The sequence below is a fragment of the Sphaerodactylus townsendi genome, unplaced genomic scaffold, assembly GCF_021028975.2.
Source record: "Sphaerodactylus townsendi isolate TG3544 unplaced genomic scaffold, MPM_Stown_v2.3 scaffold_21, whole genome shotgun sequence".
Classification (NCBI taxonomy): Eukaryota; Metazoa; Chordata; class Lepidosauria; order Squamata; family Sphaerodactylidae; genus Sphaerodactylus; species Sphaerodactylus townsendi.
In genome coordinates, this window is record NW_025950374.1 from 1,551,533 (window position 1) to 1,567,642 (window position 16,110).

At 48.3% G+C, this 16,110-nt stretch overlaps 1 protein-coding gene across 1 annotated transcript in view; it reads left to right on the forward strand.

Annotated features, from left to right (window-relative positions):
• The first annotated feature begins 695 nt into the window (after positions 1–695).
• Positions 696–16,110, forward strand: part of LOC125425197 (diacylglycerol O-acyltransferase 2-like) — a 34,633-nt gene continuing 19,218 nt past the window's right edge. Inside the window, exons 1-2 of the mRNA XM_048482754.1 lie at positions 696–826; positions 9,725–9,853. Coding sequence (XP_048338711.1) covers positions 787–826; positions 9,725–9,853 — 169 coding nt within the window. The 5' untranslated portion in view covers positions 696–786. The remainder of the gene's footprint in view (positions 827–9,724; positions 9,854–16,110) is intronic.

Genomic DNA, 16,110 nt, shown 5'->3' on the forward strand with positions numbered 1-16,110 from the left:
CCCCACACAAACAAGTGCCTTCCCAGGCCCTCAAAAACATACACAGTTAAAGATTTAGCTTGGAGGATAACCCCCCTCCCCCAGAGGTCACCTTTTGCTCTTTGTTCTGCTCCCTTCTGCATGTGTGTGTGTGTGTGGGGGGGGTGTTTCTGCTACCAAGTTGCTTTCAACTTAAGGTAGCCCTCTGAATTAATGACCTCCAAAGCATGCTGTCATGAAAAGCCTGGCAAGCTGAATAGAAAGGCTCAAGCCAACGGTTCCCAACTTGTCTTCATTTGTGTACCACTTGGCAACTCGTTTCCCTAAAATTGTACCCCCATATTAGCAAAGCCCATTATGTAATTTTTTTCACATACCCCCAAATGCATTTTTTCACATACCCCCATTCACCCCAGGTTGGTAATCACTAGCTTAAGCTATAGTAAAAAGTGTTAGTTTTTTTGTGTTCACAAAACTTATTTCTGAGATCACGGGGTTTCTGCTAAAAACATAGCTTGTTATCTGATTAGAGTATTTTGCAGACTTTCCTATGAAAACAGCTATCACTTGCCAATCAATCCTGCCACCTGTGAGAGGCTGTGCTCATTTCCCCATGCCCTCCCCACCCGTGCATGTTCTGGGTTTATCCGTTTCCCTTCCCCTCCCACTTGTTCACTTTTCCTTTGGCCAGACAGGGGCGCTTGGATGCGGTCAAAGGCTTCACTGCAGAGATAACTCTTTGCAAACTTAGCTTTTAACCTATGAAGTCAAGGTCTAAACAAGCTTGAGATCCAGAGCCCACGCACCATGAAAACAATCATTGCTGCCTATTCCCAGAACCAGAGTGGTAAGGAAATGACCAGTGAATGGGGACTGCAGCTGAAAATGTGTCTATGGGAAATGTGTCTTTTGCTGGGGCATTCTCAGAGTGAGTTGTTTAGCTTGTGTACATCTGTTTTCAGAGCACCAAACAGGTCTGACATAGAAGCATATGGGAAGAATTTGGTTCTGATACCAAACTACTTTCATATCAAAGGAGATTTCTAACTACTGTATTGAAATAAAAGGGGACGCAAACTGGGATTTTGGCCAGTAAGAATTACCTTGTCCTGTTTGGGTTCTGAATGCCTTCAAATTAGTCTGGAAATTTGATTTTGAGAGATAAAACCTTTTGTTGATTAATGTAAAGTGCTATTAAGACTCAACTTATTTTTTGTACTCCTCAAGCACACAAACCAGAAATAACTGCCTTCGGTAAATGCGAAAATTTAGAGCAAAGAAAATTTTGAGCAAAGAATTTTTTTTAAATGCTTGGAAGAATATTTTGTTGCTGTAATTCATTTCAACTGTGCTTGGGAACTCTGTGCAACAAAAGCTGAAATAAAAATTATGGTATCTTATAAATTCTAAGAATATTTTCCTGGAAGTGAGCCCTATTGGATGAACTGGAGTTTACTTCTATGTAGACATGCTTAGAATGTTCTTCATGCTCTAACATGCTATTTTCTTGTAAGGACAAGTATTGAGTAACTTCATTTCTGGTATTATTTTTGATCAGACAATGTTATTTATCTCCATGCCACAAGTGGCTTTCACTCTCCATTTCTACACACTAATCATTTGTTAAAGAGACACAACATTTTTCTCCAGGCCGGTTGGCAACATGTGCTCTTCTGTGGCCAAGCAGGGCTTTGAATTGAATCCTAATCTGACAACTGATCCCCTCTGCTGAACTGGATCCCTTATGAGCCACTCTCTGTCCTGGCAGTTTCTAAGACAAAATATTTCAGATCTGTTACATCAGGGGTGTCCAGCTCTGGCACCTCAGATGTTCATGGACTACGATTCCCATCAGCCCCCGCCTTTCTGCAGGCCTGGGGAGGGAAGAAGCTGGCCTGCAGGGGGGCGGGGCTCGGATACCCCCTGTCCCCATTAGCAGTACACCACTGCTGCAACTTTCCAAAATGGAGACTGCGTGGCTACCACAAAGAGGCAGGAGGACAAAATAGCAGGTTGCCTTGGATGTGGGGGGAAAACCTAAGGGGGAAAAATGGGATAAACCGGAAAACCCCACTGCAAATCAAAGTTAGGGAACTGACTGCTTTTCAGCGGCAGGATAAGTAGTCTAGGCGTAAATAGTCTATGCTCACCCAAGACTGGCTCTTGACTTTGAAATCAGACTCCTTTTCAAAAAGAGGCACGAACAAACTCCGGTTTTGTTCTCTTCTCCGTGACATCTGTACAGTTAATGTTTCACAGGGTTAGCTAAGAGGAAGGAAAATATAGAAGCAAAGTGATCCTTTGTCATGAGACAAAGGCTGAAGCCAAGGCTGAATCACAGGCAGTATCTTGGCCTGAGGCCTCTCTTATCAGTCACAGTGGGACAGACTATGAGGCCTAGGTAGGTCTAGTGAAATTGTCTTGAAGGGCGGAGCCTTTGGCCAGCCTTGCTATCAAATAAGAGATATGTGGCAAATTTGTGGTACATTTCAGAAGCTGTAGGTTTTGGGAAACCTGCTAGCAAAATCACCAGCCTCCGTCTCCCACAATGCCAGGGTCTCAAACTCTCCAACATGCTAACTAGGCACAACCTTGTTCTAGAGAGCTCTCCATCCTCCAATGGTCCTGATTTTAAATAGCTACATTATGATCTGTCTTGAAATATGTGGCAGTGGCAGTTAACATTCATCACTAGATACCAACACACATAATTCTACTCTGAACAATGTGGACCAAAACATCCTCACAACAGGGTCATGTCCGTGCAGATAGATATTTCCACAATCCAAAATAAACAAAGGTGTGGAGATTTTGCCTCCCTCTCAGCCCCCTCCCCAAATCTATGTAGGACGGAGGAAAGGAAAGTGAAGGGGGTCAGGCACTAGAGGGAAGGGAGGAAGCGGGCAAGGGTAGAAATGGCAAGGGGGGCAAAGGGAGGACTGGACAAGAAACAGTGGGTGGGGGAACTGAGGCAACTGAAAAGGAAGAAAGAGAAAGGAAGACTCGGTTGAAGGAGGAAAGAGGAACATGGCACAGGGAGGAGGACAAGTAGAAGGGAATGAGATTTCTTGAACTTTTGCCCAACAGCAGTCCAAGCAGCAGCAAAATAGGAGGAAGAGACCAGGAACGAGGCCGCTCCGCCACAGCTGAGAGCAGTTCTCTAACCAACCACCCCGTTGGGCACACAGGAAAAAGACATGGCCGAGTGTACCAGACATCTCCCAGCAGCACTGTTGTCAATGCCAGCTCTATGGCACAGGATAGGAAAGACTGCAGGAACAGACATGACACAGGTCTCTCATGGCCAACACTGCTGGTTTCCCACACAACGGAATCCTGAGACAGCCCCCTCAGTCCCAAAGGTGCATCGCGTGAGCACAGTGGGGGTTTTGTCCTGCCTGCCAACAGACAGAGGATGGCATCTTCTTGCCAACTGGCTGCCCCCATATAGTTTTGTTGGCAGACCTCCCTGCCTTAGACTTCTTTAAATATAAAAGCAAGGAAAGTAGACACAAAAATACATGATCTGCAAATATTTTTTTAAACTTCTTTCTTTGGTTGGTCCACGGCCAGAAGAATATTCTTAAGGAGCACTCCTATGCAGAGTTGCTCCAGTCTAAGTCCACTGAAGTTAATAGGCTTGGATTGAAGTGACTGCCTAGGATCGCACTGCTAGAAAGAGTTCCTCCTCCCCAGCCTTTTTTTGTCCTGTCATGTCAAGCAAGTTATTAGCTTTTTTGTTTGGAAATAAATTATGCCATTTAGGTTTCAAGTTCTACTAGTCTATCCTAGCAACAGCATTGCTGGAATAAATATAGAGTTTAGGGTTTAGAGGGCTGTATGTTTACACCATTTTTCTTTCTATCCTTACTCAATTTGGTGCTTGAACAGACTATGTATAGTCTTTATTTTCAGAGGGCAGCTGTATTAGACTGCAGTAGAACAGCTCAATTTGAGCAACCTTAGAAACTAACAAGAGTTTGGGGGTGTAAGCTTTTGAGAATCAAACAAAGCTACTTTTGCCAGATACAAGCTGCATTGGGGATCTCTGAGTCCTTATATCCTTTTGAGTAAGAGAGAAGGACTCAGAGATCTCTATCTTGTTGGTCTCTAAGGGACCATTGGGCTCCATTCTAGCTGTTCTTTTTATTTTTGTTTATTGAACTTTCTTACATTTTTGAACTTTCCAAGTTCTGTAAACAAACTGCCCCTTTTGGTCAGCCTATCTAAGCAGAGGTTTAAAGAGAAGACTATGGGGGCACTTGCCGCCCCTTGAGCGTGACAGCTCCAGCAAGTGTGCAATCAGTTGTCCCTACGCTAGCTTGTAGGAGTGAAGTGGGGGAGGCCAGAACTAGCTGGCACCTCTGAATGACCGTGTGCTGCCTGGAAAGATCTGTCTAGTGGGTGATTTTCTCAGATTTGTTGGTTGTAGCTGCTACTATACCAGAAGAAAACAACGTGATGCACCTTTGCCGCACTACAAATTATATTATTGTAGTTCCAACATATACCAAGTGAAATAGACACTACACAGGCTCATCAAACACAGTGCTGGAACTACAATAATATAATTTGTAGTGCGGCAAAGGTGCATCACGTTGTTTTCTTCTGGTATATTAGTGGTTGTTGCACCGGTTACTATTGTATGTAGCTGTTACTACCCTGTTACTACCCAGTAAGAATCCTGGTACCCCAGAAGGGACATGGGAAACATTGCCAAGTGGGTACCTGGATGGCCAAAGGACTTTTCTGACCTGCTGGAACTAAGACAGCAGGGACGTAGGTATAGATTTTTTATGGGGGGGGTCAGGGTGGGGCCACACCCACACCCGCCCCTAGGGCATGGCCACACCTCCCCAAGCCCCGCCCCTGGCCTAGCGCTTATAAAAGCAGCTCTCCGAGGCCGGGGACAGCAGACTCCCCTGCCCTGCCCTGCCCTGCCCTGCCCTGCCAATCAGCAGCCGGCAGTTCCTTCTGCCCTCCCCTCTGGGCAGAGGCATAGACGGAAAATGGAGCCTGGTGCAAAATCTGAGCCCCCCCCCCCCCCGGGGCAGCCGCTGTGATGCTGGAACCCACCCCCCAACAGCATCACTTCCAATGGTGTTTAAACTAGAGAGCCCAAATTCTCCTTTTAAATCCACCTTAAAGGGAGAATCTGGGGTCCCTAGTTAAACAACATTGAAAGTGATGCTGTTTGGGGTGGATTATCCCCCACACTGAAACAGCATCACTGTCAATGTGGCATAGTGGTTAAGAGCAGGTGCATTCTAATCTGGAGGAACCAGGTTTGATTCCCTGCTCTGCCACTTGAGCTGGGAAGGCTTATCTGGGGAATTCAGATTAGCCTGTGCACTCCCACACATGCCAGCTGGGTGACCTTGGGCTAGTCACAGCTTTTCGGAGTTCTCTCAGCCCCACCCACCTCACAGAGTGTTTGTTGTGAGGGGGGAAGGGCAAGGAGATTGTAAGCTCCTTTGAGTCTCCTACAGGAGAGAAAAGGGGGAATATAAATCCAAACTCTTCTTCTTCTTCTTAACTGAGGACCTCAGATTCTCCTTTAAATCCATGCCAAAGGGGGTGGATTTAAAAGGAGAATCTGGGGAAATTTGGGGGGTGCCTGCTGTCATGGGTGCAATTGTTAAGTTAGAAGCACCAAACTTTCAGGGTATCTTTATGAGACTCTTCTAATGATACCACCCAGGTTTGGTGAAGTTTGGTTCAGGGGTTCCAAAGTTATGGACCCTCAAAGGTGTAGCCCCATCTCCTATTAGCTCCCACTGGAAACAATGGGGGATGGGGCACCCCCTTTGGGTGTCCATAACTTTGGACCCCCTGAACCAAACCTCACCAAACCCAGGTAGTATCATCAGGAGAGTCTCCTGAACAATCCCTGAAAGTTTGGTGCTGCTAGCCCAGGGGTTGGGAACCCGCGGCTCACGAGCCGCATGCGGCTCCTCTGCCGCTGTTCTGCGGCTCCATAAGCGGAGCCGCCGGGCCCATCTTCCCCCGCCCTGCAAGCAGCAGGGCAGGCGCATCCCTTGCCCGCGGCCGGCCAGGCCGCGCCGCGGGCTTTGCCTGCTGCCCGCCTCGCTCATTGCGAGGCGGGTGCTTTCCCGGCGGGCGGCCAGGCGGAGCTGCCGGGCCCATCTTCCCCCGCCCTGCAGGTGCGGGGGGGGGGCGGGCGGGGGGGGCGAGCGAGCAAGCAAGTGGGCGGAGGGGGGCGTGCGAGCGAGTGGGGGGGTGAGCGGGGGAGGGTGAGCCAAATGGCTCTTTGAGGGAAAAAGGTTCCCGACCCCTGTGCTAGCCCAAACAATGCGCCCCCTGCAGGCCAAAAACCGGAAAAACACTAAAATGTTTTTAAAACCCACAAACGGAGGGGCGGAGCTTCGGACATGAATGAGGGGAGGTTGAACCCGAGAACCCCCCCCTTACCTACATCCCTGTTAAAGACAGACCTTTTTAAGGGTGCTGCGTATTGTCCTGGCCACTGAAAACTGAACAGCTGGCACTGTAATGTTCTTATAAAATTCACATTGTGTGTCTTCCATACTATGGACAATTCTGGCTGCTTCATCACAAAAATGTGGAAAGGTGCAGGAAAAGGCATTTAAAATGGGCTTTATATATAGGGGGAAAACCAGTAAATTGGGAATTTTGGGTTGTGAAAAGACTAGCTACCTCAATAGCCCTGAGGAGGGCAGAAATGCAGGTTACAAATTTTCAAATAAAATAAATAACATAAAAGCAGATGACCACAGGGAGACACAACCAAGAGTTCGTCGATGCCATGGTGCTGATGATTGCTTGAGAATCCTCATCAGGACTGCTGATTCTGAAATGGTAAAAGCATGACATAGAAAGATTATTAGTATAATACCCAGTCTTCAGTAGCTACAAAACCACAGTCAGATCTTGGATTCCTCCTGGCTACCAGTGGATGCTGATCACTGGTTTTGTCTGCACCCAAAAACAGATTGCCTCGGCCAGAAGCCGGGACATAATCCTGGCCACCCAGCGCTTCAAAGGCTCTAGGTGTGCTGGCAGCAGTTTACTTGTCAGGTCTGAGTAGTCCATTGAGCAGCGCTGTGAGCAAGTGGAGGAAGCTCGGACCTTGATGGAAAAATGCTCTAATTTCTCTCATCGTTCATTGTGAGTGCGTGTGTGTGTGTGTGGGGGGGGGGGGGTTGTCGCCAACATCCCTTGTGAGCCTGTCTCCTTTCAGATATTTCCAGTGAAAAGTATAGCTGGCATTAAAAATTGGTTCCTTATATTAGGCATTCTGCTGGCATACTGGCCTCCAAGTTCCCCACCAAGGACCCTGTCTGATCAAGCAGAAACAATCTAGGTTTCATGCTGGAGACCCCCAGACTGATTGTTCCCAGTGATTTCAGCATATGCACGTGGGCCAGTATAAGGTTTTGTAACTTATCTGGCCACTCTGGTATGAAGTCACCCCCCCCCCCCACCGCCCATGAAGGTCCGTCCTTAGTCTTAATCTTTTGCATTCATATGGAATGCATGTGATGATGACAGTGTCAGGCACTGGAGGGGGGGCGGCTAACAATACCAAAGCAGGGAGTCTTCTTTATGCATCCCTGTGCCCTGTTCATATGCACCCTACTCTGCTAGCAGATCACCAGCTGGGAAGTGATGCCCAGCCACACGGAGTAGATTTGTTATTAGTTGGGTCTCATTCAAAACTTTCACGAGCCATTTTTCTCCCTTGCTGAACTGAAGGCAGCTTATAGTATAAACAAAACATTATGAAAATGCAATAAAATGACAATTATAAAACCCTTAAAAAGTCAGCAGTTTTAAAACCAAAAAGGGCTGCCAATAATAAAAGCTAAATCAATCAAACTGCAGCCCTTAATTAAACTGTCTTCAGCTGCTGCCTGAAGATCAACAATGAGGGGGCCAGGTCTACCTCCTTCAGCAGGCTCTTCAATAGTTGTAAGTCTGCCACCATTTTTATTTGTATTCTGAAGTAAAATGTTGTGTACCTTGTCCTTGGAAACTCTTTTTTTCTAAAGCCTTTCTATCTCACACACATACCCTTTGCCCTTTTAGTGTTTGTGGCTCTGGGTATAAATCTGTCTGCCTGGAGACTCAAGGAGATGGAGACAAACAGAAATTGTATTGTGCAATGGCACAACAGTACTTCTGACTGCAGTATTGGGAGTGTTCTCACCATGTTGCCTGATTCTCCAGGGATTCCATGAAACTCTATAGTAAAAACCATAGAGACTGGCAAAAGTTCTAGGTTGCTGCATGATGTGATATTGTTACCGCTGCTGCTCAGGTAATATTAAATGATTACAGCTCAGGCAACATAGTGAGGCGCAGGAAGCCTGTGTTCTTCAAAAGCCAAGTATTTTATTCAGAAGTGCTTGCTACAGCTCAGGCAGGGGAATCGTGCCTTCGTAGCCAAGTGCAAGAACTTTTATACACATACATCAAAAGGGGCAAGGGGGCAGGTAAGGGGGCAACAATAAGGAAACATCAACACATACAAGAAAAGGTACAATTACAACTTTGTTAATGGGATCCTGAGATCTCGCTATCAGGCGTCTTCCTGCGAGACTTTACGATAGTGCTGAAACAGAGAGCGCCGAGTGTCCATTCATAAAACTGGGTGAGGCTGTTAACGCACCCAGGTATCTGGTTATCAGATGGGCTGCTTCCTTGAGGCTCCTGCTCCTCAGTCCTGCAACAAAAGAAAGTTCAAATGGTCCAATGGTGATCTTGGCACGTTCTTCAATGGCTGGGATATCTGGGGTGCCGTCATCAGATTCAATTTGTAAATCCAAAGGGGTCTTTGTTTTCGCTAAAGAGATCTACTGAGTTTTGGCCCAAACTGAATTCCAAGGCTAGCTTCCTTGGCTTTTAATATCAGCTGCTATGAGCTATTGCTTTTACCAACAGATGTCTAGAATGACATATTTAAACTTAAACATTAGAGGAAATCTTAAAGAACTTCCAATATAGTACAAGCACATATACGTATAAGCAAGAGTATCCTAAATTAACAGTAATCAGCCCTTTGGGGGTTGGGCGGTATATAAAACCCATAAATAAATAAAATAATAAACCTTAAATCAACTGGAGAACCTAGCTAAAGTATAAGCCTAAACATTGGGCAAATAATAAATCCAACACTGAGGGGGCTTAAAAGCAAGAAGGAAACCATGTAAAACATTGGCACAATCACATATACCCATCCTTTCCAGGCCTTATGGAGGCTTTTAGACAACACTGGTTTCTTTGGTCTGATCATTAAGCAAGTGTAGTTCAGCGATAGGCTCAGGAAAATATTTTTTCCTATTTTCTTGGCCGTAACAATATCACTTTGAGTTCCCAGCTAGAAGTGATGTTGTGGCATCACATGATGCTGTTCCCTCCATTCTCCCCCTGCTGCTCCAATAAACACCAGAGGCAACAGGGAGGACAGCACTAGCCAGCTGGCAACCATATTGCTGACTGTAACGCTTTGTGCATCTAAGTGGGCTCTGCTTTATTCCACAATACATGTGTGCCAGAGGCATTTTTGTTGTTGACTGGGCATGATGCACAATGTCTGTGGGGGTGCGCTTCAAGGGTGAAATGCAGAACCTGTGTCTGATAAGCCCAGCTGTGGAGGGAGGTGTCTGTGGGCACTGGTGATAAGGAAAGCCAAGTCAGCAGGTGAGTGTGACCTGACCGGGCACAAGCAGGGGCTGTGGTGCCAACAGCATTTCCTTTTCAGGGAGTCGTGCCAGCGTCCAGGCTGCCCTTCACACTCTGCTCGATGTCCGCTGGCCTTCCCCCCAACATGTCAAGGCCTGCACCCAGCTGCTGTCAGTCCTCCAGTGGGTTCTCAGTTTCCTGCTGATGGGTAAGTAGTTCGTGTGGATGAGGAGATAGACGGATTTCTTTCCTCTGCTGCCTAATTTTGATTAATTTTCCCTGCTTCTGTTTGTCATGGGGAACGCAAGAAGAAGCATCACTCAGTTACTGGCAGTTGTATCCAGCTCTGCCATTGTGCGTGGGCTGCGTGCACCAACACCTCCACAACCAGAAGGGATCGGAAGGAAGCAAACAAGCTCAGTTGTTCAAAAGCCGAATTCTGCCCCCAGTGCCCTCACCTGTGCCCCAGCAGGGGCATCCCGGCCTGCCTGACGCTCGGAGAGTCAGTTCTGGGGAATTAGCTGTACAGTTCTGTTGTTGTTAAGTGTAAGGGAAGTAACACTGGAACAAAGAATCTGTTCGCCTGGGTGTGGCCTGGCCTGGAGCCGGGGTCGCCAACTCTGGGTTGGGGGAAAGCTGGAGATTTGGGAGGTGGAGCGTGAGGGGGGGGCTGAGGAGGGGAGGAACTTCAGTGAGGTTTAGTGCGGGACAGTTCAGCATTTTCTCCAGATGAATTTTCTCTGTCACCTGGAGATCATTTGTAACAGCAGGAGATCTCCAGCTATCACCTGGAAGTTGGCAAACCTACCTGGAGCCCATGTGTGAGCTATTTTACACTGTGTTTTCCCCGTTAAGCAACTTTTCCCGTTGAAGATGCCCACTGGCTTGCACACAGGCGATACAGAATGGATGGATTTTTATTTTCCCTGTAAATACCTATGGGTGTTCAAATCTGCCTATCCACAGGATACTAAAAATGGAGGAAACCCCTTTTCTTCTTTGGCTAGCCTGCATACAGGCCTGACCCAAATTACCCCATGTACAGGTTACTCATTTGTGTGTGTGTACGTGTGTGTTTGAATAGCTAGTGTGTGAAGGCCAATCCACCTCCTTCAATTTTTAAAATAGAAGAAATAGCCAATGGGTCATCGAACTGCCCCCCCCCCCCCCGCACACCCACAGAGCTCGTGGCTCTTCCACACTTTCAAGCATGATCTGGAAATGGGACTACCATGGATGCCCTAGTCCAAGGGCCTCCTGGTAAGAGGAAGAGACCCCAAAACTTAAAAGTCTGAGGTCTGCACCCCAAACCCCAGAGCTTCCAACCTTCCTGGGAATACAAATAAGAAAGTCACCCCTGTGAAGTGGACCACTTGCCGAGTGAATTCCTCAAAACAAATTAGCCTAGTGGCATGTAGACAACGGCCCAGGACTGGATTTTGATTGAAACTACCTGAAGACAAAACACCTCAAAATATAATTAAAGGAAATTTATTAAAATTGCAGAAGAATATAAATTAGAGAATATTAGCAGGGAGGGAAACAATAAAAAAACCTAAACCAGAAATGGCTGACTACATCATGAAATAACATTGGTCCAAAAGGCAAGATTCAAACCCAGCCCAGCTGCATCCTTCAGCTTCACAAAAAGCCACTCTGTCCTGAGCAACACCCTAAGAAGGAGTCAGGGAGCCACAGTTTTGGTGCCAGGAGCACAATTGTCAGGATCCAGAAAGTGAACTGAGGAACCAAAGCCCAGGTACCAAGAAGCACAACTTGCTGGGCTGGATAACCAAACTTTATGGGCAGAAGATCTGAAGTGGGTCGGGCCCATCCATGCCTGGTGGTCCAGGACAATCACACAGCCCTGTTGATGACCAGGTGGCCTTAAGGCTCCGAATGAGATAGCAAGGTTGGATTTATTCTGCATCCACAAACCCTCCCTTCTCAGGAGCACGCCACAATTGTTTCATCGGTTTCATCAGGGAGCAGCAGTGGCGAAGGAGGTTAAGAGCTTGTGTCTCTAGTCTGGAGGAACCGGGTTTGATTCCCAGCTCTGCCGCCTGAGCTGTGGAGGCTTATCTGGGGAATTCAGATTAGCCTGTACACTCCCACACACGCCAGCTGGGTGACCTTGGGCTAGTCACAGCTCTTCGGAGCTCTCTCAGCCCCACCTACCTCACAGAGTGTTTGTTGTGAGGGGGGAAGGGCAATGAGATTGTAAGCCCCTTTGAGTCTCCTGCAGGAGAGAAGGGGGGATATAAATCCAAACTCTTCTTCTTCTTCTTCTTAATTGGTTGGAATGTGGCACCTTGCTTTGGAGACTTAGGGAGACAAACTGGAGACCACATTTTACTTCCAACATTGATCTCCTTATTAGTTCTAAAGGTCAGAACTCTGCTACATTGCAAGCACACTTCGTAGTTAAATTCCACTCTGTTGTAAAATAGGCCTTAAGCCTGAACCAGGATTTGTAAGAACAGTCTTGTCGAAGGCTTTCACGGCCAGAATCACTGGGGCGCTGTGTGGTTTCCAGGCTGTGTGGCTGTGTTCTAGCAGCATTCTCTCCTGACGTTTCACCTGCATCTGTGGTTGGCATCTTCAGATCCTCTGAAGATGCCAGAGAGTTCCAGAGAGAGATCCAGAGAGATTCCAGAGAGATCCTCTGAAGATGCCAGCCACAGATGCAGGCGAAACGTCAGGAGAGAATGCTGCTAGAACACGGCCATGCAGCCCGGAAACCACACAGCGCCCCAGGAAACTGTCTACTGGAACTCAGTTTCTTGACAGGAACTGCTCTACATGCCTACAGTGTGAGAAAAAGGTACTGGTGAGAAATTAATATGTGTGCAATTTTAAAAGAATGAAGCAGCCCCCTGACACGTTGGGAAATTCCAGAATCAGCTCTCCTGTGTGAGTTAAAAATGTATTTCTAGCAACCAGGTAGAGTTGCCAGCTCTGGCTTGGGCAATCACTGGAAATTTGGGGACAGTGGCTAGTGGAGGGCAGAGCTGGCGAGAGGAGGACGCCCAGTGGATGTGTGATGTAGAACATCTGTTTGTCCTAGACTCCATGGAATCCCTTGGCATCCACCCTCCGAAACCCCAGGGGAGCTGATCTCTGTAGTCTGAAGGCCGTTTGTACTTTCAGGAGAACTACAGGCCTGTTGGGAACACGACAGCCAGGCTTTGCTCAAACATTCTGGCCTGGCCTGTCAGTCCAAGGCCATGTGGCAACGAGGTGTGAATGGCAGAGCTTTGTGCCCTTCTGTCAACCCCCCCCCCCCCCCCAGTTGCCCAATTCTCCCTCTGGTTGCAAAATCTTCTTGCCTCCTGCCCAATAAATGAGAATCGCCTGCCCTTGAGTGGCAGACCTAGAACTGACCTCTCTGGCCATCTGAATCAAGTCCTCAGAGAGCCCTCCAAGTTTTGAAAACCTTGTGAAATTTGTGCTGAGGGCACCCTGAGGGGGCAGCGCCCAGGAATCCCCGGCCTCCCTGACAGCAGAACTACGCGTGACAAATCTTGGCTGTTCCCAGTCCCACTGTTTGCTCGTAACATGAACATGTTGAGTGTGAGGTCCATTGGCAGAAAAGCACTGATGAGCAGGAGGGGGTGGCTAACATGCAACTCCCCCTGCCCAGCTTTTAAAAAAAAATTAAGTGGAAAGGAGGAGAATGTGTTACAGGAGATATACTTAAAAATGTGCTAGCAAAGGCCATCACAAAATTTGCAAAAAATTATCATTCCTCTCTCATTCTCTTGCTATGTGTTGCATGATTAGTCTCCAAATAAGATTTGATGCGTAATGTGTATAATTATCCTGGTTGTTGATTATGCTACCTTTCTCTACCAAACTAGCATTAATCATTAATTTCTGGGGTTTCTAAAAATGTCTAGGACTTCCAAAAGGAGGTCTCGTGACCCTTAATAAATATAGGACTTCATTACACTATTATTTGAGAATGATTTTTTTGCAGTCTAAAAGGGAAATAATTGATCCCACCCCCACCTGTGAGGTGAGCAAACCGTAAACCCCCTCCCACAATCACTCCTCAGTGCGCCACAGAGAGAAGCACATCTGACCATGACATGCTTCTGAAGATGCCAGCTGCCATCTCGAGAGCTCAGGCTACCTTGAGGCTTTGCTTGGCGTGGCCGGGGTGCTGCCAAGGAGCAGTCTCAGATGCAGGAGGTCTTGGATGTCGCGTCCACCCTTTGTGGGTTCCTGTGGTGCCTGACCCCTCTCCACCAGCAGCACCCTCTGGGCCTGTGCAGAGGGGTCACCTTTGCCAGCATGGCCATCCCTTGGAGCGGCAGGATCACGGCTAACCTCCTTTCACCTTCCACATTGACCTGGCGCTGTGCCCGGGTCTGCCTGCCCAGGGGGAGGGGGCTTCCTCATTCTATCCTCTGGTCATCCTTCTGGTCACTCTGGAACTGCCCCCTCCATGCTGCAGTCTTTGAAGTTTAGTTCCAAAATGGTACTGATTCAGCTGCATTATGTATCAGTTGGAGTTTCCAGATCAGTCTCAAGGGAAGCGCTGCATAGAGTGAGTTACACTGGTCTACTATCCCCTTCCCTCCCCTCCCTTGCATTCCACCCCTCACTCCCCTCCCCCTCGTCCTGCTAGGGTGGGTGGGCCATGTCCAGATGCCAGGTCCCCTCCCCTCCCTTGCATGCCACCCCTCACTCCCCTCCCCCTCATCCTGCTAGGGTGGGTGGGTGGGCCATGTCCAGATGCCAGGTCCCCTCCCCTCCCTTGCATGCCACCCCTCTCCCTCCCTTCGCTAGATTTGTTGTATGGAATTTGGATTGTGGGCAGGGTTAGTGGCATGGATCGTTGTAGCTAAGTCAAACTGGTGTAGATAGAGGGCAGGTGCTTTGCCTTGTGAAGATGATAAAATGCCAGACACTTGACATTTGTGTCCTGTGCCTCCATAGATAAGGTGGCATCCAGGATCATTCCCAGACTCCCAACTTGTTGGCATAGGTGTTTGTTGCACCCCATCAAGAGTTGGGAGCTGGCAATCCCACCTGTCCCCTCCCGACGCAGCCACATGACCTCCGTCTTTGATGGATTTTATTTCAGCTGGATCTGCTTTAACCATTTCACCACAGCCTCCAGACAACTGGCCAGTTTAGCTGGGGGGGGGGTATCTGGCCATCATCCATCAGCTGATAGAGCTGAGTGTCATCAGCATACTGATGGCAAACCAGCCCAAAACTCTGGAGCAGTTTGGCAAGGGAGCACATGTGGATGTTAAACAACACTGGGGAGAGGATAGCCCCTATCTGTAAGATTCAGAAAATAAGACTGCTGCCCTTCCATTTTCATGGCTTCTGGCATCATCTAGAAACTGCAGAGACATTCAGCGGCACCTGAGAAGAGGGCTGTCCTCCCTCTGCCCCCCCCCCCCAATCCATTTACTGCTAGTTGGACTTCATTTGTACTATATCCAGCTCTGGGGTCTGTGCTTGGTACAGGTATAGAACAGGGCAATGAAAATGATTGATATCACATACACACACACACCTCCTTGCCCCCTCAGGAGCTTCCCTGCTCCATATCTGAGTGGGGTTCTCCTCAGAGAAAACTACCAATGTTACTATGTTATAATTAATTCCAGGACCTTGGCACAGATTCCCTAACTTAAATCTGTCCTTCCTGGCCCTCAGCTCACTTTGAACTGGCCCTCAGCTACCAGAGAACAGAGCTACCAGAGAACAACTGTTTGCTCTGGCTCTCAATTCAGTAGTCCCCTCAGAATTCCCTGTCCTCTGGCTATAGAGCACTGTGCAGTTCTCTCTGCAATCCTGTGGAGTTCTGTCTGTATATGTTACAGTCAGCCATGGGCATAAACTTCAGAAGAGCAGAGGGATATGGCCTCCACCATAGCAGACATGCAGCCAAGCAGTACAAGGCAGAGCCAGTTAGAGGTGTAGCAGGGGGAAATGGCACCCAGGGCGAAATGGCACCCCCATGGACCCTATGCCCCCCCTGTGCCCCCGTGCCCCACTTACCTGAGCCGGGGGTGGTCCAGGGCAGCCTGGTGGAACCTGGCAGGGCAGGGCCAAGAGGTGCTAGGCTGTGGCCTCCATCAGGCCTGGTGAGGAGGGGGCAGGCAGAGGGGCACCCTGCAGTAGATTTTAGTAGATTGGACCCATTTCCCTGCTGGCACAATGAGTGGGTGGACTCTTCTCATGTGCCAGCCCCACGGTTGGTAAAAGCTTTCCATCGCGCCTACCCTGATCATCCTCGCTCGGGAGGGGGGCCTTAAAGGAGGCAGAATGTCAGGCCTCAGCCTGTCAGTCGGGGGGGGGGCCTTTGCAAGGGAACGGTGAGGCTTTCTTCTCTGCAGGTGTCCAGTTATCGCTCTCCCGCTGTCTGCGGCCCTGGAGCCAGGAAGAGCAGTCGCGTATCAAGTGTGAACTGTTCCCAGCTCTCTTGTGCTTTGTTCTAGG